Below are 27,000 nucleotides of genomic sequence, written 5' to 3'. Positions count from 1 at the left end.
CCGTGATTTCCCTAAATAGTTTCAGGCAAATGCCACGATGGTTCCTTTGACAGGGCATGGCCGACTTCCTTCCCCACCCTACCCTAATCTGATGCGACCGATGACCTCACTGTTTGGTCTCTTCCCCCAAATAAACCCAACCTCCCCCTCCAGTTACTGCAAGAACAGTTCCTAGCCAGATGCCCTGTAGTGTGCATGCCACTGACCCCAAATCACTGTCATTTGTGACTTCAGTGGTGTCAAGTGAGAGCTCATTCAAAGGCAGGATGGGGTCTGTTGTTTTCTGGTGAAAGATGGTTCTGCCTCAGTGCCAGTGATGACCAAGTGTGTGTGTGAAGAGAGGGTCTGCAATCAACCTGTCTGCATGCTTGACACACTGGACTTAAACCTGGAGCTACTGTCTGGGGGCGAGATTTTCGTATGATAGCAGGACCACTCTCTTAGTTATCCCATGCACCCTGACTGCAAATTTGTATGTCAAACTAGTGATTCCACCTGTTAAGCTGCCAATCATGAGCAGTATTCCAGAGGGTGTTTTACAGCTGGATAACGCTCGCCCACATACTGCTGTTGTCACTAGACACACACTGCGAAATGTTGACGTGTTGCTTTGGCCTGCTCAATCACCAGATTTGTCTCCAATCAAGCACATATGGGACGGCATTGGACAACAACTCTGTCACAAACAAGCAGTATTAACCATCCCTATATCAACCAACAAGTGCAACAGGCATGCTTGCATTCAACAGTCTGGCAATTATTTTTGTTGATGATGTACCAGCATTTCACATTTGCAATGGTTTATCTTGCATTTGCGTTAACCTTAATCTTGCAGAGTTAACCACTAAAATATGTCACCTAGAAAATTGTATTCCCAAAATTTCATTACTCTACATTAATTATTTTTTGGTTTTGCAATTTTTTTCCACTCAGTGTATGTATTAAAATGAACATTTACATAGGTAATTTAAAAATATAAGTTGTCAATCTACAGAAACAATAAAAAAATCTACCACTAATTTACATTAAACTTCTCAAAAATTCTATTTGTTCCCAAACAAGGTTCATCAATTCAGAGTATCAAAGACAGTTAGCTTCAAGTATCCATAATTTATCATGTACATTAACAATCATACAACTCCTTCATAAACTTTGAAAATTATGCTCTGACAATTACTTTTGCTTTGCAGGTCAAATGGAGAGGTAAATTCATGACCCCCATTGGCACTAATAACTGCAAATTTTGTTGTTGATAACAAAGCAATCATCATCTATCCTAATCACTTAACTGCTCATTTGGTCCTGCACCATTGCTAAAATTACTATCTGGATGCATGGCAATATATTTTCTTTACACATTCTACAATACCCATTTTACTTGGCCTTTCTCTGCAATAAACCACCATTCGGTGTATTCCACTGGCCCACCACAAACAACATACTGATTCCAGGTTTAATGAAGCTGTGTAACTGCCCCATCAGTAACAAGCCTAACACCCATCTTCTGCAGGACAGAAAATATTAACCCTCTCATAACACGTAAAGTGTATTACCAAAATACAGATCTGTGGGATCAGTCATATGTGCACACAAAGTCACAACTTGACACTTATTTTGTCAGGTTTTTTGGTACTGCTGTACATACGCAAAACGTTATTTTTGTTTCTACTACAGTCAACCATTATCTTGTGACTAGGGGTATACATAGTAAAGTTTGATTGAACAATCATTTTAACTCCTACATGTTGTGACAATACTGAAGTGTGGTTACACCATTGGTCAAAAAATTCATTTTTGCTACCACAGATATGATCACATCACACACACACACACACACACACACTCCTATTACCAGCAAGCAACCACAACGTGCATGGTGGGGTACCTTGTACCACTCTTAATCATCACATTTCTTGTTCAACTCGCACATAAGAATTCCCCATTTGAGTTCACAGAGCTTTTTCACACACTATTGATGAAACCTTCTGATAACAAATCTAACAGCACATTTCTGAATTGCTTTGATGTCTTCCTTTACAACGATCCTGTGAGGATCCCAAGACCTTGGCAGTATTCAAGAACGTGTACCAGATGTGTTCTATATTTAAGAATTTTTTGCGTATTGCAGCCCCATCAGCAACTGTGATAGGCTGATATACATTTTCCTAGAATCCCCCCAATAAACTGAATCACCACCACCTCCCAAGTGACCTTACATGATCTTTCCATTTCATATCACTTTGCAACAATACCCTACATATTGAACTGACATAACTGTGTCAGGCAGTACACCACTAATACAGTATTCCAATTTTACAGGATTCTTTTCCCGACTCATCTCATTATCCTACTTTTTCCAAACACAGAGGAAGCCAAAAGTCATCACACCAAACGGAAATCCTGTCTACATCATAAGAGTATCCTCCTTCAGTCACTCAATGACAACACTTTCCAATACACTACAGGGTTTTCAGCTGTCGCAGATTGCTGCTCACCCAATCCATCAGATTATGCTTTCCTAGCACTCTCCTGATAATACCCTTGATTCTGATGAAAACTTACTGACAAGAACAACATACTGGGTTCTACTACTTAGAAGTCTTTTGAGCCACTCTTGTATCTGGAAACCTGCTCCAGATGTTCGTACCTTTGTTACGAGTCTGCAGTGGGTCACTGTATCGAACACTTTGCAGAAATCGAGAAATGTGAAATCTCTCTTCTTGGCCTTTATCCACAGTTTGCAGGCTATCATTCAAGTAAAGAGTAAGCTGAATTTCCCTTGAGTGATTGTAAGCCTGTGCAGATTTGTGGACCGAAGCTTTTCCGTCACAAATAAATGTATTACCTTCTTACCTAGAATGTGCTTAAGGATTCTGCAGCAAACCAATATTAATGATGTTGGCTTGTAATTTTGCTGGTCCATATTCTTTACCCTTCTCCTATCCAGGAGTCACATTAACTTTTTCCATTTGCTTGGGACTTGGTGCTGGGCAAGAGATTAGTGACAAATACAAGCTAAATAAAGGGCAAATACCAAAGAGTACTCGCTGTAAAACTTGAGCGGGGGCTCCATCTGGCCCTGGTAACTTATTTGTTTACAACTCTTTCAGCTGCTTCTCATTACCAGGATGACTATTTCCATATGCTCCATAAAGGAGTCCATCAAACGACGGAAAGTCTCTTGATCCTCCTGCATGAAAGATTTTTTTAATGTGAAATTTAGAACTTCAGATTTCCTTTACTGTCTTCTAGTGCCTCCCAGACTGGTTGACAAGGGACTGGATAGAAGCCTCCGACCCACTTACTGATCACAAGTATTAAAGGGTACAGCAATCAGTTGCAAATGTTTGCTGTAAGCTTTACTACTTGAAACTAATACAGTTACTGGGCACAACTGTTTCCCTATGGGTTCAAACCACTTATGTTGCATAGGACCTGAACTATCTCTGCTTCTCAGTATCTTCTGCTACGGCATTATAGCCTAACTAGTTTACACTTTGTGTATCGCTCTTTTTATAGAAGTAAGAATTTCTATTAATTTTCATACCTGTCAACATTTACACATGCTTGTCCACAATGTGAGTGCAACTATTTCTGCATCCTCAACATTTTCTGAATTTTATTATTATATCTTGGTAGATCTTTTCCAACCTCACTCCACATGCTCAGCACATTACATGACTTTCAGTTTGAACTTTGCATACAGTTCCTCTTTGTTCATCATACTGGAACCAAATGGTTTCTGATCTCTGTCTAAGTAGGAAGCTAATGACTTCTTATAAACTCTTTCCAGGGGAAAAAATAAAATAATAAAATCATGGGCTTCCACAGTTCTTGATGGGTTTATTAATTTCATAATTTCAGTAACCATCATCACTATGGTGACATGATCAAAAATATCTGTGTATATACTGGTTCCCAGAACTCTGGAAGATAGATGTTGACTGTGGATATCTTATCACAGACACAGTCCCTCTGACTATTCAGAGATGTCACTAAACCCGCCCAAAGATGTAAACAACCACGCACGAACAGCACCTATTAGAGGGAAGGGACCCGACAGCCGATCACTTCCAGTCATTCCACCAGGAAGGAGGTATATACAGCTCATTGTTGTCTGTAGTTCAACCACGCCTAGACGGCCAATACCCCGGTTCAATCGTGTCCGCATTGTTACTTAGTGCCAAGAAGGGACCCCAACAAGGGGGAAGTATCCAGGCGTCTCAGAGTGAACTAAAGCGATGTTCAGAAGTGGAGGAGACACAGAACTGTCTACGACATGCCTCGCTCAGGCCACCCAAGGGATCCTACTGCAGTGGATGACACCTACCTCTGGATTATGGTTCAGAGGACCCTGACAGCAATGATACCATGTTGAATAATGCTTTTCATTTAGCCTCAGGATGTCATGTTATGACTAACTGTGCACAATAGGCAGCACGATGTGGCAATCTCATTCTCGACGTTCATGGCGAGGTCCATCTTTGCAACCACAACACCATACAGCATGCTACAGATGGGCCAAACAACATGCCAAATGGTCCGCTCAGGATTGGCATCACGTTCTCTTCACCAGTGAGTGTCCCATACGCCTTCAGCCAGACAATCGTCAGATGTGTGTAGAGGCAACCCAGTCAGGCTGAACGCCTCATACACACTGTCCAGCGAGTGCAGCAAGGTGAAGGTTCTCTGCCGTTTTGGGGTGTGGCCCGACGTGGTCACGGAAGGTGCCGTAACAGCTGTACGATACACGAATGCCATCCTCCAACCAATAGTGCGACTTTATCAGCAGCATATTGACAAGGCATTCATCTTTAAGCACGGCAATTTGCACCTCTCACTGTGCACATCTTGTGAGTAACTTCCTTCAGGATGACAACATTGCTCGACTAGAATGGCCAGCATGTTCTCCAGACATGAACCCTATCAAACATACTTGGGATAGATTGAAAAGGGCCGTTTATGAACGACGTGACCCACCAACCACTCTGAGGGACCTCTGCTGAATCACCGTTGAACAGTGGTAGAATCTGCACTAGCAGTGCCTTGATGAACCTGTGGACAGTGTGCCACGACAAATGCAGGCACGCACCAATGCAAGAGGACGTGCTACTGAGTACTAGGGGTACTGGTGTGTACAGCAATCTGGACCACCACCTGTGAAGGTCTCGCTGTATGGTGGTACAAAATGCAATGTGTGGTTTTCATGAGCAATAAAAAGGGCAGAAATGATGTTAATGTTGATCTCTATTTCAATTTTCTGTGCAGGTTCTGGAAATCTCAGAACCAAGGTTGTGCAAAACTTTTTTGATATGTGACATGGTTTCAAGTATTTCCAGTGTGTGCAGGCTGTCTTACTAGCTGCTGAAGACAGTTTTTGAAAAACTGTGTTCAGAACTATTACATGACTGTGCCACCAGAAATTAATCCATAGATATACAAGTTTATGCTTTGTAGGATGAAGTTGCCTTCAACTAATACAACACGATGATGGCACTTCCACGTTTCTGTCTAGACAGTCTTTGAATGTTACTACAACTGTTACAGCAGAATCGAGTAGCAGGAAAAACCATCAAATGATTAAATTCCGTTCACCTAGGCCGGTTACTAATGTCCAGATAACTCTGCAGTCAGACTGAATTTTGACCTCCACAAACAACATGTTTCTCAATTGCATCTAATGTCTTTCCAACACATATTCAATGCCTCACTGAAATATTTCAGTGTTTTACACTTTGGGTCTCATCCAATCCTCTGTTAACAGTATAATCTGAACACAACTGCTTTCCTGGAGGGTAATAAACTCTGAAACTTTGTTACGCACGCTCTTACAATTTACTGTTAAAGTTTTTACATTGGAAATGTGTGTACTTTGCACACAAATCTATTTGCTCTACCCGTACTGACTGGTAGGAGTTCGAGAAAGAAGCTCAAACTATAGCCACGCCTATAAAGTCCCCATGCACTCTCCACAAGTACACTGCCACATGAATAGCCATTTCCTCTGTGTGTTGCACCCTTTATATGTCAAAGGGAGTTCTGCAACTCTCCATCCCACAATGTAGGTTCAGAAATCTGCAGCCAAGACTGTCAAATCACTCATGGAGAGATGAGACCCTCTTGCCTGCTCCAAACCTAAGGTCTCCCATCAATTCTAGATATGATACTGCAAGTTGTAAGCTCTGCTTGTACCCACAAGCGAGGCCAGCAGTCTTCACCACTTCCACCAGCCAGCCATAAGAACTGAGGATGGCCTCAGAACCCAAGTGACATGTTGCTTTTGCTGACATCAGCCAATACTTGAAGACAACTGCAATCTGCACATTTGACAGTTGTAGGCAGAGCACCCTCCTCATCTCTGATGAAGCCATCCCCCAGCAGACATACTGATCACATAGTGGACTTCTTTCCAGCCCTGGACACTATTTCCCAAAGGCACTCCATACTGTGCCTAACATTGAGGCTCCCCATAACTAGCTAACCTTTCCCCATTTGATGCTCAGTCCCTGCTGAAGGATTGGCCACTTGTCCATTTCCTGAATGAATAGATGAGGCCTGACAGCCAGTCCCCTGATTGACTCTCCACTTTTAGCGACTCATTTGAGTTATTACCTGTCACTCGCTAGTTGGCAAGGGCGGTTCCCTGCATCAAGTACACTAAGGTGTCTCGACAGCAGATCCCGTGGGCAAAATAAATGGCACCTAAAGTATCCCATGCGACATGATAGTTTCTCCACTGCCACTACACCACATGGCAGCAGCCTGCAGACAGCTGGTCACTGTCAACAATGTCTTCAGCTGTTTGCAAACTGTGTGCAACTCCTGGATCTGCACACTCCCCAGCTGTCCTAATATTAAAATTTGAATGAAAACAACATATTAATAAAAATTATGAAAACAAACCTTGTTTTTTAGACAAGGATTTGCACTACCATATTTGTTAGGCATAAAAATGTTATTTATAGAAAAATGCTGACACTAGTTCACTCCACGCTGGCAACCAACCTACTCTCCCGATTGTTAAGGAATGGAAAATGGTGCCTGACTGAGCTCTTTACAATACTCATTGGCTGTTCAGACCAAAACAAATGATAGCAGCAATATAGGCAGCCTAAATCTACAGCACACAACACTATAATGCAAGACTATGCCTCTTAAATGAACAAACACTTAAAGAATTTAAGAAATGAACTTCAAAATTTTGTACACACAAAATTCTACTTTGAAGTGAGTAATATAATGCACAAACAAACTGTTCTCCTGCTGATTCCCTGACAGATCAGCACATGACATCCAAAACATCCTGTTCGTTTCACAAACTTGTGTCTCATCCACCTCACAGCTGTGAACAGGCCACTGTAAACCATTATAACCACTGTTCAGTATGTTATGTAGGTGTTATGACAACAAATCAACTAGTTGAGCAATCAGATGGATGGCAACTGACAAACTACAGTTAAGTTACAGTTTATACGCTGCTTAGTCCACAAACAGTTTTGTAACTTTTGGGATTGGATCTCCACCTGTCAACGAAAGTTCTCTGAACTGTGTAGGGTGGAACAGTACCTCAGTGCTGAGCAGTGAACAACCACTAGGTCATTTTCCTATTTTTATCATGTTCAACTATTTTACCACACACCCTCCTTTTTATGTTTGGCATCTGTTCCTATTTTGTATCATCGTCATAACCAATTGTTTTTAGTCTATTTTGACAGTTCTGTCTTTTCTACCAGTTTCACAGCAGTCCCAGTAATTACAGGCTCTACAGCAATTATATTTTAAGCAACCTATCATATATCTTCCTTTTTCTCACTGCTAAAATAAACAACCACTCTCTTCTGTACATTGTTACCTATTCGGACAATAGTATGTAAAACATACCCACATGCAGGGCATTTCAGTAAGAATGACCCGATTTCCCAACTCCATATTTATTGATAAAAGCGTACTACAAACATGGTATAAACTGCAAAATACTCACAAAATCTTAAAAGTTTTAGTTATGTTATTACAAATACTCTGTGTGTCGAGCACAAACAGTATCTATAACACAGCTAAATTCACCAAACTTTACACAATGTATCTACTTCTACAGATGTCACGATGCCTGCTGTTCTGTTCTTCACTTCTTCTCAACACAAGGTAAAGGGGACATGAACACAATTTCCTTCACACATCCCCACAAGAAAAAAATCACAAGGGGGTCACGTCTGACAATCTTGGTGGCCAAGAATGTCAGACAGGTCCTCATCTGCATTGGGTCTGAGTGTCATTGATAAATTGACATGCCAGTGCAGTGGTGTTCCACCCTGTTGGAACATTAAGTCATCAGAGTTCTGCTGAAGTTTTGGGAAAAGTCATTTCTGCAGCACTTGAAGGTAGCATATTCCAGCCACTGTGTTTTCCCCAAAAAAGCACGGAGCATTCATTTTCTCACGAGAAATGACACAAAGATGTTTATTTTGGGTAAATCTCTATCATGCTCAATAATGTCATGAGGGTTCTGGAAGCCGATAGGCATATGCTATTTTGGTTTACTTTACTGCTAACATTAAATGTTGCCTCATCACTGAAAAGCAATCATAGTACAAATATATCTTCTTCCATGTCGTTTAGAAGAGTATTGCTGAAGTCAACTTGTTTCCTTTTACCACGAAGTCTGTATGGTTTATACACCAAACTACACCTTAACACTTGCCAGACAGTCTTATCAGGCACTGCCAGTTTTCCACTTGTGTGGCAAGTAGACTTCCATGGGCTCTGTTCAAACATTTGTCAACTTCTTTCCACAATGTCATCAGTATGGCAAGATTGATCTGGACTCTTATCTTTGCACAAGCATCTTGTCTCTAACTGGCGATATCAATGATGAATTTTTTTGGTGCTGACAGATCAATGCCAAAATCCCAACATAAAGAATTCTGGACTAAAATCACCAACTGACTCGATCTTTGCAAACCGCAGCACATGAAACACCCTCTGTTGAGCAGACTCCATCACTCTGACTACAAAGAGAGAAGGCGCACTGACTGATACCTAACTGCTTTTCTTAAAAAAATTTAAATTATTTTTTTAACTTTAGGCCACTCCAATCCAAACAGCACATATTTAAATGGGCACACCTATGTTATTCTAATATCTCTGTTGGAAGTTTGAGGTGGAAATAGTGCATTAAAATGAATTTTCTGCTGCAGATGACAGGCATACTTTATGGAAAATTAATACGTACACTGGAGAGTCAAGCAAATTGTTTGAGCAATTTAATGATCTAATTATCCTCCCCAACCACCATGGGGCTGATAAAAAGGGCAAGTGGAACACTGCAAATCTGAACCAAAAATTGCTCTTACCTGACAGGTCTGCCTTGTTGGTTTTTCAAATTGTTCCTCTTGATCACCAATCCGCTTGGATTCAGCATCCTTGTAAGATCGGAAGAAAACTGACCTGAAAGATTTTGATATATCAATTGACTTTAAATTCTTGTTTCTATAATTATGCACTGTTAAATACCGGCCAACCTTCTCCTCACCAAGGTAAGTCACATATGATCAAAATCACAGTTTAATCTTAGTTTATGTAAACAAGGAGAAAATAAACGTACATAATATGAACTAAACTACTGTTTTATTAAACAATAATGAAATAAATTTTCACTATAACTCTCTGTTCCCAAAGACAGATGTTAAAGAGACAGTAATGACACATTTGAAGCATTAAGCAGTGCAGCTGCATCAGAGCTCGGTCAGCTGCTTATTCAATCACTAATTATCTCATAGACAACTGCCTTGATGCGAGATTATGTAGCTAGTTCGTAACTGGGGCAATTTTTTTGAACTGATCGTAAATTTTTTCTTGCCTAGCTCGCTTTGTATCTTATATTACTACTGCTCACTTGGGCATATGACAACACAATTTATCGCTGTGTTACCTGAAGCAATACTGAAGGAAAAGGTATAGGTTTGCAGTTATGAAGAAAAAATGGGACCGCACAAAATCATTTTATTTTTAGTTGGCGCACTTTATACACAGGCGTGCCCACCCGAGGCTTAAAATGTAGTTTGCCTGACTCCATTCATAGTCAGAAATTGAATCTATTAAAACTAGACAAATATTCAGCAATAGTACACATTTCTGCAGGGGCTGGTTAAATTCTAGACAGGAATCAGCAAACACAAGTGGTTTTGTCAGCTGCTGATTCTACACAGCCAATGAGCGAGCAGCAGGTAGACTACATGTTTGAAACCAACAAATGAAGGCATACAGTCATGTTTTCACATCAATACAGATGAGGAATCCGCTATGTATTTGGAAAACCAGCTGTGTTCTCATGTCTCACTGAAATCAAAACCTCTGAAGTCGCGCATCTTTCTTTGACCCTCATTGATTAGGTGAAAATCATTTCAAATAATGATACCGATTTTAAAGGTAAAGGAAGTGATGTAAAAAATTAATGTAAACCAATTGTTTTTGTTTACTCAAACAATGGAAAATCCAGGATGAAATGTAATAATATTCTGAGAAGGAAAGTTGCCACCCACCATACAGTGGAAATGCTGAGTCACAGATAGGCACAACAAAAAGCTTTAAGGTGTGAAAATCTTTTTGTTGTGCCTATCTGCGACTCAGCATCTCCACTACATGGTGAGTGGCAACTTTCCTTCTCAGAATTCTTTTTGTTCATTTTATTTCTCCTTGTATTATCAAAAATTAGATTATCAACACTTAGTGTAAGTTTAGAATAGGTATAAAGATAACTTTTTTGGGTAGATACTTTATATCAAGGAAACGTTTGTAACTGCGATTCAAAAGAGGGGTGTTCATAGTCTGGGTTGTTTTAAACTCAGGTAAATACGGTAAATTTGAAGCTGATGGAGGTTTATAGAAGTCTGTTCCCTCAATTCCAGCAGGTAAGAGTAGGCAGCTGAATTCATGAAAAGGACGAGGATTTAAAGTTAAACGTCTCATCAATGAGTCTCTGGAGAATGAGCACAAGTTCAGTTACGGAACGATCTATGCCGTTCTCAAAGATCCAGGAGATATCTTGATTAGTTTAGGAAAACCACAGGAAGCATGAAGCAGGATGACTGGACAGAATTTTGATATCCACTTCTCTCAATTTCTAGTCCTCCTCCATGACAGTGCCACTTTCTAAAAACACACGCTGACATTGAGAAAACTCCACCTTCACCAGATCTGGCACCCTTCAGGCTCTGGTTTCCAAGAACTTCCGTACCTAAGGAAATATGCATCTTGCACACACTGAGTAAAATGAAAAGGTTAATGTGAATCGCACCATGTCAACTACAGAGCAGAATAACAGAAACGTCCCACGTAAATGACGATGCCAAATGTGAACTAAGCTAGACATTTCCTTATTGATAATCAGTAATCAGGTCTACATCGAAGTCAATTCATACTGTTGACCTAACAGTTTAATTTTCTAATGAAATGCTTTGACTGAGTACTTTTCTACAATCACAGCGTTTAAGTATGAAGAAACAAACTGACATCTGCAACTAAGCATGATTTTATTACCACTGAACTGTGCATTTTGATATTAAAGCCCCATATCTTCAGGTAGTACTTCGTTTTACATTTTATTTACAGAAAGTGTGTTAACATACACCTGAATATTCCCACTCTTCTCTCCCCTCCCCTCCCCCCTAGACTGCCACTCATATGTCAGAACGTAAGCCTCATTACCAATACCCTAACAAATTAAATTTTCCTTTGAAGTTCTAATTATTTCAGCTGCTAAATTTTAAAACAAACTCTGCAAAAATTTTAACTGGGAAACTTCTGTGTTTTATTTGATTTTTAGTTTAATCTACATTTATATTTGAAGAGCATCATTTCAAATCATACTAAGTTCAAAAAACAAATTTTACAGGCAGAGAAAAAATAACTGATTACTCCTGAGCTGGAAAATTTACCCAGTCTGTTACCGCCGGAAACCATCCTTGTAACCATTGATGCCACTTCCCTATACACAAATATCCCACACGTCCAGGGCCTCGCTGCAATGGAGCACTTCCTTTCATGCTGATCACCTGCCACCCTACCTAAAACCTCTTTCCTCATCACCTTAGCCAGCTTCATCCTGACCCACAACTTCTTCACTTTTTAAGGCCAGACATACCAACAATTAAAGGGAACAGCCATGGGTACCAGGATGGCCCCCTCATATGCCACCCTATTTATGGGTCGCTTAGAGGAAGACTTCTTGGTTACCCAAGCCTGCCAACCCAAAGTTTGGTACAGATTTATTGATGACATCTTCATGATCTGGACTCACAGTTAAGAACAACTCCAGAATTTCCTCTCCAACCTCAACTCCTTTGGTTCCATCAGATTCACCTTGTCCTACTCCAAATCCCATGCCACTTTCCTTGATGTTGACCTCCATCTGTCCAATGGCCAGCTTCACACATCCGTCCACATCAAACCCACCAACAAGCAACAGTACCTTCATTATGACAGCTGCCACCCATTCCATATCAAACGGTCCCTTCCTACAGCCTAGGCCTTCGTGGCAAACGAATCTGCTCCAGTCCTGAATCCCTGAACCACTACACCAACAACCTGAAAACAGCTTTCGCATCCCGCAACTACCCTCCCGACCTGGTACAGAAGCAAATAACCAGAGCCACTTCCTCATCCCCTCAAACCCAGAACCTCTCACAGATGAACCCTAAAAGTGCCCCACTTGTGACAGGATACTTCCCGGGACTGGATCAGACTCTGAATGTGGCTCTCCAGCAGGGATACGACTTCCTAAAATCCTGCCCCGAAATGAGATCCATCCTTCATGAAATCCTCCCCACTCCACCAAGAGTGTCTTTCCGCCGTCCGCCTAACCTTCGTAACCTCTTGGTTCATCCCTATGAAACCCCCAAACCACCTTCCCTACCCTCTGGCTCCTACCCTTGTAACCGCCCCCGGTCTAAAACCTGTCCTATGCACCCTCCCACCACCACCTACTCCAGTCCTGTAACCCAGAAGGTGCACACGATCAAAGGCAGAGCCACGTGTGAAAGCACCCACGTGATTACCAACTGACCTGCCTACACTGACGCTTTCTATGTGGGAATGACCAGCAACAAACTGTCCATTCGCATGAATGGACACAGGCAGACAGTGTTTGTTGGTAATGAGGATCACCCTGTGGCTAAACATGCCTTGACACACGGCCAGCACATCTTGGCACAGTGTTACACCGTCCGGGTTATCTGGATACTTCCCACCAACACCAACCTATTCGAACTCCGGAGATGAAAACTTGCCCTTCAATACATCCTGTCTTCTCGTTATCCACCAGGCCTCAATCTCCACTAATTTCAAGTTGCCGCCACTCATACCTCACCTCTCATTCAACATCATCTTTACCTTTGCACTTCCGCCTCTACTGACATCTCTGCCCAAACTCTTTGCCTTTAAATATGTTTGCTTGTGTCTGTATATATATGTGGATGTGTGTGTGCGTGTGTGCATGAGTGCGTGCATGTATATACCTATTCTTTTTTTCCCCTAAGGTAAGTCTTTCCGCTCCCGGGATTGGAATGACTCCTTACCCTCTCCCTTAAAACCCACATCCTTTCATCTTTCCCTCTCCTTCCCTCTTTTCTGACGAAGCAACCGCCGGTTGCGAAAGCTCGAAATCTTTTGTGTGTGCGCGTGTGTGTGTTATTTTATTGTGCCTGTCTACCGGCATTTTCCCGCTTGGTAAGTCTTGGAACCTTTGTTTTTAATAACATTATATTTAAAATCATGTTAATACAAAAAAAATATCCCCATTAACCATTTGGATGTACAATTTACATTATCTTTCTGCCATAATTCTGGAATAATATACTGTATTAGTTAAATGTATGTTTGTGTTCAATTGTAAATAAAACAGAAAGAAACTTCCACATGGGAAAAATATATTAAAAACAAAGATTCCAAGACTTACCAAGCGGGAAAGCGCCGGCAGACAGGCACATGAACAAAGCACACAAACACACACACAGAATTCGAGCTTTCGCAACTGGCAGTCTGCTTGTGTCTGTGTATGTGCGGATGGATTTGTGTGTGTGTGTGTGCGAGTGTACACCTGTTCTTTTTTTCCCCTAAGGGAAGTCTTTCCGCTCCCGGGATTGGAATGACTCCTTACCCTCTCCCTTAAAACCCACACCCTTTCATTTTTCCCTCTCCTTCCTTCCTTCCTGACGAAGCAACTGCCAGTTGCGAAAGCTCGAATTCTGTGTGTGTGTTTGTGTGTTTTGTTCATGTGCCTGTCTGCCGGCGCTTTCCCGCTTGGTAAGTCTTGGAATCTTTGTTTTTAATATATTTGTGTTCAATTGTTAATTCAAAATCTAAATCGTGTGTTTACACATTCTGATTTATAGAATGATCATCCTATTAGTTTCTCTTCAAATTTGTTTCAATCCTCCTCCTCCTCCCAAGCAACCACAAGTTGACACACCAACTTCTTTCTCATTGGTACACACTGGCAGTTACAAACCATGTTTGCATAGGAATGTATATCTTCTATAGCTCTCCAATCATGCCCAACACTTTTATGCAGCAAATCATTCATGTTAATCTTCTATACTTCATTCACTTTACTGTATGGCAATTTAAGTTGATGAGCATGTTTGGTTTTCTTTTCCTTCTTTCGGCTTCCTCTTGAATCACCACCTACAGCAAGTTCTTCCCCCATAAATGAAAAAGTGGTTCCCTTGCACACAATTCACAAGGAAAAGATAACTTTCATTAATGAGCATGTAGCACTGTTGAGAAAAGTGGCCTATTCTCAGTACAACAAGTGGAGCAAAGTATTTAATGAGCTTCATATAGTATTAACATTGCACACAACACAATTTGAAACAGCTGGTTTTCAGTTGCTAGTTACACTGTTAGAGAATACAAATTGTGACAATATGATTTCACACTATAAAAGTATTCCTTCAGTAACTATATGAAAATATATCGTGGCGGACCACACAATTTGAAATGATGCTCCTCATTTGGCCATTTTACCATTTTAAGTCAGTATTTGTACTTTAAAAATTATGTTGATAAATTCAGCAGATTCTACCTGAAGAAACCACGTTCCACAGCTGAAGCATTCATGATGACACTGTCTTCTTGGTTGTAACCTGTGTAGCACAAGATGGCTACAACTGAATTAATACCAGCTGGAAGTTCTCTGAATCTTAGATATTCCATAGAACGTGTTGTAACCAGTGGCTTATGAGGATAATACAACACATGAGCCAGGGTGTCCATTCTTACGTGGAAATTTGTAATATAAACACCCATAGCTTGTTTACCCATAGCACTCTGCAATAAAACATCCCAAGATAATACAGTAAACATAAAAATCAGGGTTAACATATGCAGCATTTTACTGAATGATTTATCAAATAAGCAAGATAAAAAAAAATTATATACTGAAGACAACAATGCAGAGACTACTGAAAAATAATATCTAAAAATAAAATTTCAGAAATATTCATCATACAAATTGTCAATGTCATTAAAACTTTCCTGCATATCCATTTCAGTTGCAATCAAACAAAAATGTATGGGAATGGCATTTGTGAACATTAGATCAGATCAACAAACTTCTCCACATTCCACCAACTTCCATGAAAGGCTGCACAGAAGTTCAAGATACGAATTTTATTTAGTGAAAAATTTATGCTACTATCTTTTCCTTAATTGATTCTTATATTCTGGTGCTGAAAGTTTCTTTCACAGAGAGGTTTCAGTTCAGACCCCTATAGGTCAAGCACAAATGCACCTGCGAGCTAGTGGCATCTGCTACTGAGATTGATTTTCATACACAATAACAGTTATCCAAAGTTACAGATATTTTTTTTAAATCCAATATGTGCACCAGTATTTCTGACACACGCAGCTGTACAGTTCTCTTCGACCTATATTTAAACACTGTATTAGCTAATGCACACTGCCTCCAATAAAAAGCACACATGATCCCAAACTGGTAATGAAAGTAAAAAGTTAATTTTTGCAATAATTCAGTACATTCCATGTTACAGGTTCAAAAATATGCAGCAAATTTGGTTTCAATGCAAGAGGGATTTCCTTTTAATTTAACAGACTCTCATTTCAGGTACTATCAGAACTTACAGTAATATAAATATGTGAGTTTCTGACTTCCATCGACTCCTCTGAAAAAGTTTTACTGAATATGCTTTTGTTACTTGTTATCTTCACCGTGTAGAGATACTGAGCCATGGACATAAATAACTTTTTCACACAGCTATGGATTATGCACGAGAGGCTTCAACTGTCTTGAAAGAAAGGCATATGTAGCTCTCTTAAGAGAGAAAGAAAGAGTTTAAGAAATATGTAGCTCGGCACAAAGTGCTTAATAGTTACCAGGTGCAATCTGCTGCATTATCAGACCAATTCATCTGCAGAAGGACCACCACCACCACCACCACCACCACCACCACCACCACCACCATAGTGGCAAAACAACAACCTTCTTGATGGTTCTTTTCAGAAAGAAGTCTCAGAGAGCCGTGTCCGGCAAATACAGTGTCTGAGACAACATAACTGGTTTGTTTTTGCCAAAAAATTACAAACGACCATTGCGGTGCGAGCATGAGCATTATCGTGATGCACATTCCAAGAGTAGTTCTGCCAAAATTATATTCAGATTTCTTCATGCAAATGGCACATAACTCCCACGCAGTATTCCTTACTGACTATATGACAATGTAGGAACCTCATGATGCACTATCCCATTGTAATCTAAGAAAACAGCATGAAGAACCTTCAAATGACCAAATTTGTCAATTATTTGGGTCCTAGCTCTTCAGGCAGTTTCCAATGGGACAATTGGGTCTTCATTCCAACCTCACTCCCATATACGTATGTATGAGGGCTATTCAGAAAGTAAGGAACATTTTGGCATTTAAAAAAACTAAGTACAAGAAATACATTTTATTATATACATCTGAAAGAGTGACTGACATAGTACTTTTCCACGTAGTCACCAAACACACTGAGGCACTTATGACAGTGGTGGACAAGCTTTAAAAGACATTCATCGTAAAATTCTGCTGCCTGAGACTTCACCCAATTAGTCACGTCCACCTGGAGTTCTGCGTTTTCATCAAAACCTAGCTTTTGAGTGACAATTTCAACCAACAAAGTCCGTGAAACAATGCTCAGGCGTCCACTCTTCTCTTCGTCATTAACACTGATTCTGCCATTTTTAAACCGAATGCACCATTTCCGGATGGAACATTCACTCATTACGTTGCTTCCGCACACTTTGCACAGTTCACAATGAATTTCTATAGGTTTTAGGTTTTTTGCCAACAAAAACCTTATCACAGACCGCACCTCACAACTGGCGGGATTTTCGATTGCAGCGCACATTTCAAATTTGAATATTGAAAAAACTAGATGCACAGAGACATTCCTGCTATCACGGATGGATGCTGACTGAGCTGCCAAGCACGCACATACCAAAATATATGCGATCGGCATGCGTTTAGTGGCGTCAGACGGAAACATTCCCTACTTTCTGAATAGCCCTCATATCACCACCTGTTATAAGCTCCTTTAGAAGTTCTGGGTCATTCTATACTTCATGTAGCAATTCCTGAGCAGCGATCTATCCAACATTGTTTTCAGTTGAAATTCAACAACTCTGGAACGAACTTTATTGCTACTTGTTTCATGCCCAAAATGTTCGAAAAAATTGCTTGGCATGAGCCAAAGAATATGCAAACATCATGAGCAACCTCTCCGATGGTGATTTCGCAATTTTCCAGAAACATTTTCTCTACTTTTTCCACATTGTCGTTGCTTAATTGATGCGCCAGGGCATGCATGGTGGTAGTCATCTTCAACATCATCTTCATCCTCTTTGAAACATTGGTATTACTCAAACTCTTGTCTTACTCTTAGCATATTCACCAAAAGCCACAGTCAACATTTAAAACACAGTGCTGTACTTTCTTACACGTTTCAAGTAAAATTTAACACAAATTCTTTGATCCCTCTTTTTCCAACATAAAAATTCACTGAGCACTCAAAAACACACATAACCTTTTCGACTGTCAACAATACAATAAATGTTCAAAACCGCTGATAATGCAAACGTACATGAGGAATATATGTACCAACATCACAAAAAATTTTGAACTCTGATGTATAAAGCCCGCAAAATTAAAATTTTCTTGTACCTTTTTATCAAATCTCTTAAGTTCTGCTCGCTAATCAACAGACGACAAAAACAAACAATTATTAAAATGAAGTGTGGGCCTTGGGCTGTTTCAACATAATCCACTAGCTGTAACACATTTGTACATGCTTCATATCCTCCTACACAGAAACATACAACCTTCTGTGACAAACAGCCAGTAACACACAAACAATGGCACTATGCTGATCACATTATCTTCTGATACAAAAGAAGCATTCCGGTTAAAAATCTTACATAAAAAAGCAATATAGAGGTGATGCGGAAAATTTTACCAGCAAAAATCTATTCTAAAGACACGTTAGCACTGTGGCCCAACATAGTTGATGGAACATTAGAAAATCGTGACTGAGTTGTGTGTTGTGTTCTTTATACAGTTCATTACATTGCAGTTACCAAACTGGGATAAAAATTCTGTGGATGAAACCATCACAACACTAAACATACCAGGTAGCCAACCTTCGTTTTGTTTGTGCAATACAATATGCATATTGTCTGCAGACAGAAATGTTGTCTAGGGGTAGCATCTGAGTAGTTATCAAAACATCCTCAGTCCCCGTTCGAACCACGCCACCACTTAAATATTTTATTCAAAAATTTTAGCAGTGAAGGCCAAAGGATACCAGTATGTGTCACCCTCATTCTGCCAACGCCATTGTCCAAGGGAATGAAGGAACAGACAGAGCTTCAGGGCAATCTCTTGCCCTTGGGGCAGGAAACTGTCCCTAAAAGGCAGAAGAATCAGCAATGATCAACAGCATGAGGCTGCAGAATGCAGAGGAAACCACTGCATTAAAGACACACTACGTATCCACAGACATATGGCCTGTAATGGAAAGAGTGCCATAACGATCTCTCCACTTGCAAAAGTTCTGCAATAAATTTCAGTTAGTAGTTGTGAATACTCTGTTCAAGAGTCACAAGAGGAAGAGGTATATTTGGACAAGGCCAGGAGATATGGGAAGATTTCAGTTAGATTACAGCATAGTCAGGCAGAGATTGCAAATCAGATACTGGATTGTAAGGTGCACTACAAGTGGATATAGACTCAGATCTCAATGTAGTAGTGATGAAGAGTAGGCTGATGTTTAAGAGAGAACTCACAAAAAATCAATATGCAACAAAGTACCAAGGAATGAAGAGATACACTTTAAGTTCTTTGAGTCTATAGATACTGTGATAAGGAACAGCTCCATAGGCAGTTCAACTGAAGAGGAATGGACATCTCTAAAATGGTAAATTACAGAATTTGGAAAAGAAGACATGTACAAAGAAGGTAACTGAAGACATCATGGGTAACAGAAGAAATACTTCAGTTCATTGATGAGAAAGGAAGTACAAAAATGTTCAGGGGAAGTACAAATCACTTACGAATGAGATAAAGTGTAGGGAAGCTAAGGCAAAATGGCTACATGAAAAATGTGAAGAAATTGATAAGTAATGATTGTCACAAAGACTGACTCAGCACATAGGAAAGTCAAAACAACCTTCAATGAAATTAAAACTAAAGGTGGTAACATTAAGGGTGCAATGGGAACTCCACTGTTAAAAACAGAAGAGAAAGTAGAAAGGTGGAAAGAGTTCATTGAAGGCATCTATAAAGGAGAAAACTTGTCTGAGGTGACAGAAGGAAAAACAGAAATCGATATAGAAGAAACGGGATCCAGTATCAGACATTAAAAGATCTTTGGAGGACTCAAGATCAAGTAAGGCAGCAGGGATTGATAACATTTCATGACGATTTCTAAAATCATTGGGGAAATTGGCAAAAAAATGACTATTCACATTGGTATGCAGAATGTGCGAGTCTGGCAATATACCATCTGTCTTTTAGAAAAATATCATCCACCCAATTCCGAAGAATGCTAGAGTTGTTAAGTGCAAGAATTATCACACAATCAGCTTAACAGCTCACGCATAGAAGTTACTGACAAGAATAATACAGACAAGATGGATAAGAAAATTGAACATGTTAGATGATCAGTTTGGCTTTAGGAAAGGTAAAGGCACCAGAGAGTCAGTTCTGGTGTTGCAGTTGTTAATGGAAGCAAGACAAAAGATTTGTCAACCTGGAGAAATCATTTGCTAATGTCAAATGGGGCAAGATGTTCAAAATTCTGAGACACACAGAAGTAAGGTATAGGACAATATGGGTAATATACAACATGTACAAGAATCAACATCAAGAGTGGAAGATCAAGAACAAAGTGTTCAGACTAAAAAGAGTGCAAGACAGGGATGTGGTCTTTCACCCCTACTGGTCAGTCTATACATCAAAGTAGTAATGATTGAAATAAAAAATGTTGAAGAGTGAAATTAAAATTCAAGGTGAAAGAATATCAACGATAAGACTTTCAGATGACACTTTTGTCCTATGTGAAAGTGACGCAGAATTACAGGATCTGCTGAATGGAATGAACAGTTAGTACAGAATAGGGATTGAGAGTAAACCAAAGAAAACGAAAGTAATAGAAAGTAGTAGTATTAATGGTCACAAAGCAGACGAAGTTAAGTAATTCTGTTGCTACCTAGGCAGCAAAATAATGTGTGATGGACGGAGCACGGATGCCATCAAAAGCAGACTAGCACTGGCAAAAAGGGCATTCCTGGCTGAAGAGAAGTCTATTGATATCAAACATAGGCCTTAATTTCAGGAAGAAACTGCTGAGAATTTATGTTTGGAGCACAATATTGTATGGCAGTGAAGCATGGATTTGGGGAAACCGCAGAACAGAATCAAAGGACTTTAGATTTGCTACAGACAAAGGCTGAAAATTTGGTAGGTTGAAAATATAAGGAATGAGGTGATTTTCCACAGAATCAGAGAGGAAAGGAATATATGGGAAACACTGCAAGAAGAAGGGACAGGCTAACAGGACTTCTGTTTCGGCTTCACGGAATTATTTCCATGGTACTACACAGATAGCTGTAGAGAGTAAAAACTGTAGAGGAGGCCAGAGATTGGAATACATTCAGCAAATAATAGAAGTGCTACTTGGAGAGGATGCAGTTGGCACAGGAAAGGAATTAGTGGTCGACCACATCAAACCAGTCATAATACTGATGATTAAAAAAAATCACAGTAAGATTTGGCACTGAGGGTTACAGTACACTCTGTAAAGGCTACCAGCTATCATCTTATCTGTCCCCAAACACAATACACAGCAGATTTCAAGTGGTCACACTATTCTGTTTTGTTTTGGGTTCAAAACAACAAGCTCCACTTTCTGAGGAGTATTTCTGCTTTTAGCTTCTTATGTAACACTTGCCTCTCACCCCAAATCATTTGCATCAGCATGGCAACCCATGTGACCAACACTTATTCTCCATCATTCACTTTGTACTAATCATGGAAGTACATGGCTGACAGTTTCCGCAAAGGAACAATATGGCCTACTATTTCTACTAAAAAATGTGATACTAAATATAATACAAAGTCTTGCATGGTAATATTTTAAGTTAACAAATTTGATCTGTATGATTCACCGATATTTCGCATCTCTGCACATATTTTGCAAATTTATAACCTGTAAATTAAATTTATTCCTTTTACTCACCTGGTACGTGTTCCTAGGGCTCTGGTTGTGGTCAGGGAATGGGATGATGGAAGCACATACACCAAGAATCATTGCCGGATGGATTTCACAATGTGTGTGTGTTGAACAGTAGGCATACGATTTGTCATGACGCAAGTCATCTAGTGACATTGCAATCATAACAGTTTCTTCTTCAAGTGTATCAATGTATTCAACCACACCCTCAGCAACAAGCATCTGCCACCTAATTACAGTAAAAACAGCTTTTAAAACAATCTTTTATGTATCATATCTAATACTTTTAATAAACTTTCATACCAAGCAATTAAAAGCAGTAAAAATATATATTTGCAAAAGGGTAAAATAGTGTAAGTATTGAAAATATATACTTATTGAAACAAAAAATACATATTCAATATGTGAAACAGTGGAAAATACAGGAGGAATAATGGCAATGGCAGCCAGAGAGAGAGTGGTCATGTGAGGGAGAGGGGGAGGTGGAGGGGTCAGAGAGAGGTGGAGGGGGGGAGAGAGAGGTGGGAGGGGGGGAGTGAGAGAGGTGGGAGGGGGGAGTGAGAGAGGGGGGAGGGGGGGGAGTGAGAGAGGGGGGAGGGGGGAGTGAGAGAGGGGGGGAGGGGGGGAGTGAGAGAGGGGGGAGGGGGGAGTGAGAGAGGGGGGAGGGGGGAGTGAGAGAGGGGGGGAGGGGGGAGTGAGAGAGGGGGGAGGGGGGAGTGAGAGAGGGGGGAGGGGGGAGTGAGAGAGGGGGGGAGGGGGGAGTGAGAGAGGGGGGAGGGGGGAGTGAGAGAGGGGGGAGGGGGGGAGTGAGAGAGGGGGGAGGGGGGAGTGAGAGAGGGGGGAGGGGGGAGTGAGAGAGGGGGAGGGGGAGTGAGAGAGGGGGGAGTGAGAGAGGGGGGAGTGAGAGAGGGGGGAGTGAGAGAGGGGGGAGTGAGAGAGGGGGAGTGAGAGAGGGGGAGGTGAGAGAGGGGGGAGGGAGAGAGGGGGGAGGGAGAGAGGGGGGAGGGAGAGAGGGGGGAGGAGAGAGGGGGAGGGAGAGAGGGGGGAGGGAGAGAGGGGGGAGGAGAGAGGGGGGAGGGAGAGAGGGGGGAGGGAGAGAGGGGGGAGGGAGAGAGGTGGGAGGGGAGAGAGGTGGGAGGGAGAGAGGTGGGAGGGAGAGAGGTGGGAGGGAGAGAGGAGGTGGAGGGAGAGAGGTGGGAGGGAGAGAGGTGGGAGGGAGAGAGGTGGGAGGGAGAGAGGTGGGAGGGAGAGAGGTGGGAGGGAGAGAGGTGGGAGGGAGAGAGGTGGGAGGGAGAGAGGTGGGAGGGAGAGAGGGGGGAGGGAGAGAGGGGGGAGGGAGAGAGGGGGGAGGGAGAGAGGGGGGAGGGAGAGAGGGGGGAGGAGAGAGGGGGAGGGAGAGAGGGGGGAGGGAGGGGGGAGGGAGAGAGGGGGAGGGGGGAGGGAGAGAGGGGGAGGGTGAGGGAGAGAGAGGGGGAGGGTGAGGGAGAGAGAGGGGGAGGGTGAGGGAGAGAGAGGGGGAGGGTGAGGGAGAGAGAGGGGGGAGGGGGAGGGAGAGAGAGGGGGAGGGGAGGGAGAGAGAGGGGAGGGGGAGGGAGAGAGAGGGGGAGGGGGGAGGGAGAGAGAGGGGGAGGGGGAGGGAGAGAGAGGGGGAGGGGGAGGGAGAGAGAGGGGGAGGGGGAGGGAGAGAGAGGGGGAGGGGGAGGGAGAGAGAGGGGGAGGGGGAGGGAGAGAGAGGGGGAGGGGGAGGGAGAGAGAGGGGAGGGGGAGGGAGAGAGATGGGGAGGGGGAGGGAGAGAGATGGGGAGGGGGAGGGAGAGAGATGGGGAGGGGGAGGGAGAGAGATGGGGAGGGGGAGGGAGAGAGATGGGGAGGGGGAGGGAGAGAGATGGGGAGGGGGAGGGAGAGAGATGGGGAGGGGGAGGGAGAGAGATGGGGAGGGGGGAGGGAGAGAGATGGGGAGGGGGAGGGAGAGAGATGGGGAGGGGGAGGGAGAGAGATGGGGAGGGGGAGGGAGAGAGATGGGGAGGGGGAGGGAGAGAGATGGGGAGGGGGAGGGAGAGAGATGGGGAGGGGGAGGGAGAGAGATGGGGAGGGGGAGGGAGAGAGATGGGGAGGGGGAGGGAGAGAGATGGGGAGGGGGAGGGAGAGAGATGGGGAGGGGGAGGGAGAGAGATGGGGAGGGAGAGAGATGGGGAGGGAGAGAGATGGGGAGGGAGAGAGATGGGGAGGGAGAGAGATGGGGAGGGAGAGAGATGGGGAGGGAGAGAGATGGGGAGGGCGGGAGAGGGGGAGGGGGTGCGGGGGAGGGAGAGGGGGTGGGGGAGGGGGAGGGAGAGGGGGTGGGGGAGGGGGAGACAGGGGGAGACAGGGAGAGAGAGAGAGAGAGAGAGAGAGAGAGAGAGAGAGAGAGAGAGAGAGAGAGAGAGAGACTTTCCGCAGCTGAAACTAAACTAAATCTCCACTAACACATGGAGTGAGGGGAAAACTGCCTGTCGCTACATGTGTCTTAACAACTTAAATGATGGGAAACCAATGTGGACTCTATAAACACTTAATGCCATCCAGGCTATGCGAGTACATATCTTTAGCTCTATCTTGCACAGCTTTTAGAATAAAACAAAGGAGCATCTGTGCAAAATTTCGTTCTGATTGGAGATCAGTTAGGAACCACTGAGGAACCTGAAGAGAAATGGCCTCGTACACAGGAGAGGGACATAAATGGTCATAGGTCTGTTTGAATCACAATGTACAAATGCTGAAAAATCTGAACTAGCACATATTTGTAAACAGATGTCAACGGTACTGGGTAGCTTAGTTACAACGTTTCAAGAATGAGTATTAACCCTTCACGCCTCAGTTGCAGTGTCGCAGAACGTTAGTATTTATTGTTACTTTGTTGCTAATGCAAAGCGATGGGATAGGAGACAATAACGTTGCCTAGTTGTTCTTCCCAGAAAAACTGTCACAGTTTCCTTTGTAAGTAGCCACTTGAACGTGACATGGGTCTGTACTATTACCGTTTCGTTCGTGCTTGTGGTCTCAGAGACTGCAGCTGGGACTTTGCATTATGGATTCTGTAGCCAGGTCTTCATCTACTGTTTGTGTTACAGACCATGACTTTCAGGATACTGTTTTAAAATGGTCTGAAGATTGTTTAGTACGTAATGTTGAATCAGATGGTGACAACAAAACTAAATGTGAACATAATTCAGAATAGGAACTGTGTGAAAGTGAAGACAAACTTGTTCTGTCACTGAATTTCTTGAATGAAACAAGTGAGCAAAGTGATGAAGATGGAAGTGTAGAGACTTAATCTTTAGCTAAGGTTCTGCAAGAAATATATTTGGTCAAAACAAATATTGCGGGTCGTCAAAGATCCATCCAACGATGGAATATGTCATTATTTTTCTGCAAGTTTTACATAAGTTGGGTGAATGAGTTTGTCCTTCCTAATTCCCACAAAGAGAATACTTAGGTGAGCTGCTTTAATTTTCTGAAGAAGTTTGCAAACTCGTTGGAGACACCACAGATAAAAAGTGGGTCAACAACTATCATATCCCCTTAAACTTCGCACATCCAGTAACTGTTTTGAATGTAGCAGAAAAAAGAGCAGAAGTTGTTGCAGAATGATTGGAAAAATGCAAAATATGCTCCATCTGTGACTTAAAAATAAGAGAAACGTGCATTATATTTGCCATTGTTGCAAGAACCCAACCTAACTAATCCTTTACAAAAATTTCCAGCGAATGCAAAGAAAACCTTACAACATAATTAAAAGCCTATGAAGTACTGCAGCAATTTTAATTTTTTCAAAATGTTTTATGGGAGTATATATATGGGGGAGGGGGTGGGGAATCGTTTCGGTCCCGGGAGCGGACGGACACACACACACACACACACACACACACACACACACACACACACACACAAACAACACATCCATATACAGACACAAGCAGACATATTTAAAGCCCAGTTTGTTGCTGGTCATTCCCACATAGAAAGCTTCACAGTTTAGGCAGGTCAGTTGGTAAATCACGTGGGTGCTTTCACACGTGGCTCTGCCTTTGATCGTGTACACCTTCCGGGTTACAGGACTGGAGTAGGTGGTGGTGGGAGGGTGCATAGGACAGGTTTTACACCGGGGGCGGATACAAGGGTAGGAGCCAGAGGGTAGGGAAGGTGGTTTGGGGGTTTCATAGGGATGAACTAAGAGGTTACGAAGGTTAGGTGGACGGCGGAAAGACACTCTTGGTGGAGTGGGGAGGATTTCATGAAGGATGGATCTCATTTCAGGGCAGGATTTGAGGAAGTCATATCCCTGCTGGAGACCCACATTCAGAGTCTGATCCCGTCCCGGAAAGTATCCTGTCACAAGTGGGGCACTTTTGGGGTTCTTCTGTGGGAGGTTCTGGGTTTGAGGGGATGAGGAAGTAGCTCTGGTTATTTGCTTCTGTACCAGGTCGGGAGGGTAGTTGCGGGATGCGAAAGCTGTTTTCAGGTTGTTGGTGTAATGGTTCAAGGATTCCAGCCAGACTGATGCAGATTCGTTTGCCACGAAGACCTAGGCAGTAGGGAAGGGACCGTTTGATGAATGGGTGGCAGCTGTCATAATGAAGGTACTGTTGCTTGTTGGTGAATTTGATGTGGACATCCTGCAACTACCCTCCCGACCTGGTACAGAAGCAAATAACCAGAGCTACTTCCTCATACCCTCAAACCCAGAACCTCCCACAGAAGAACCCCAAAAGTGCCCCACTTGTGACAGGATACTTTCCAGGACTGGATCAGACTCTGGATGTGGCTCTCCAGCACAGATATGACTTCCTCAAATCCTGCCCTGAAATGAGATCCATCCTTCATTAAATACTCCCACTTCACCAAGAGTGTCTTTCCGGCGTCCACCTAACCTTCGTAACCTCTTAGTTCATCCCTATGAAATTCCCAAACCACCTTCCCTACCCTCTGGCTCCTACCCTTGTAACTGCCCCTGGTATAAAACCTGTCCCATGCGCCCTCCCACCACCACCTATTCCAGTCCTGTAACCCGGAAGGTGTACACGATCAAAGGCAGAGCCACGTGTGAAAGCACCCATGATTTACCAACTGACCTGCCTAAACTGTGAAGCTTTCTATGTGGGAATGACCAGCAACAAACTGTCCATTCGCATGAATGGACACAGGCAGACAGTGTTTGTTGGGAATGAGGATCACCCTGTG

The 27,000-nt window shown here is 42.5% G+C and overlaps 1 protein-coding gene across 1 annotated transcript in view; it reads right to left on the bottom strand.

Moving 5' to 3' along the window:
- The window catches only part of LOC126355927 (DNA-directed RNA polymerase II subunit RPB2), a 92,634-nt gene that overhangs the window by 10,878 nt on the left and 54,756 nt on the right, over positions 1–27,000 (bottom strand). The window contains exons 13-15 of the mRNA XM_050006489.1: positions 21,787–22,009; positions 15,080–15,324; positions 9,351–9,444 (exon numbers count right to left, since the gene is read on the bottom strand). Coding sequence (XP_049862446.1) covers positions 9,351–9,444; positions 15,080–15,324; positions 21,787–22,009 — 562 coding nt within the window. The remainder of the gene's footprint in view (positions 1–9,350; positions 9,445–15,079; positions 15,325–21,786; positions 22,010–27,000) is intronic.

This window comes from Schistocerca gregaria, chromosome 3 (assembly GCF_023897955.1).
Source record: "Schistocerca gregaria isolate iqSchGreg1 chromosome 3, iqSchGreg1.2, whole genome shotgun sequence".
Taxonomy (NCBI): Eukaryota; Metazoa; Arthropoda; class Insecta; order Orthoptera; family Acrididae; genus Schistocerca; species Schistocerca gregaria.
The sequence above is the reverse complement of the archived record's forward strand: the minus strand, read 5'-3'. Positions and strand labels throughout refer to the sequence as shown.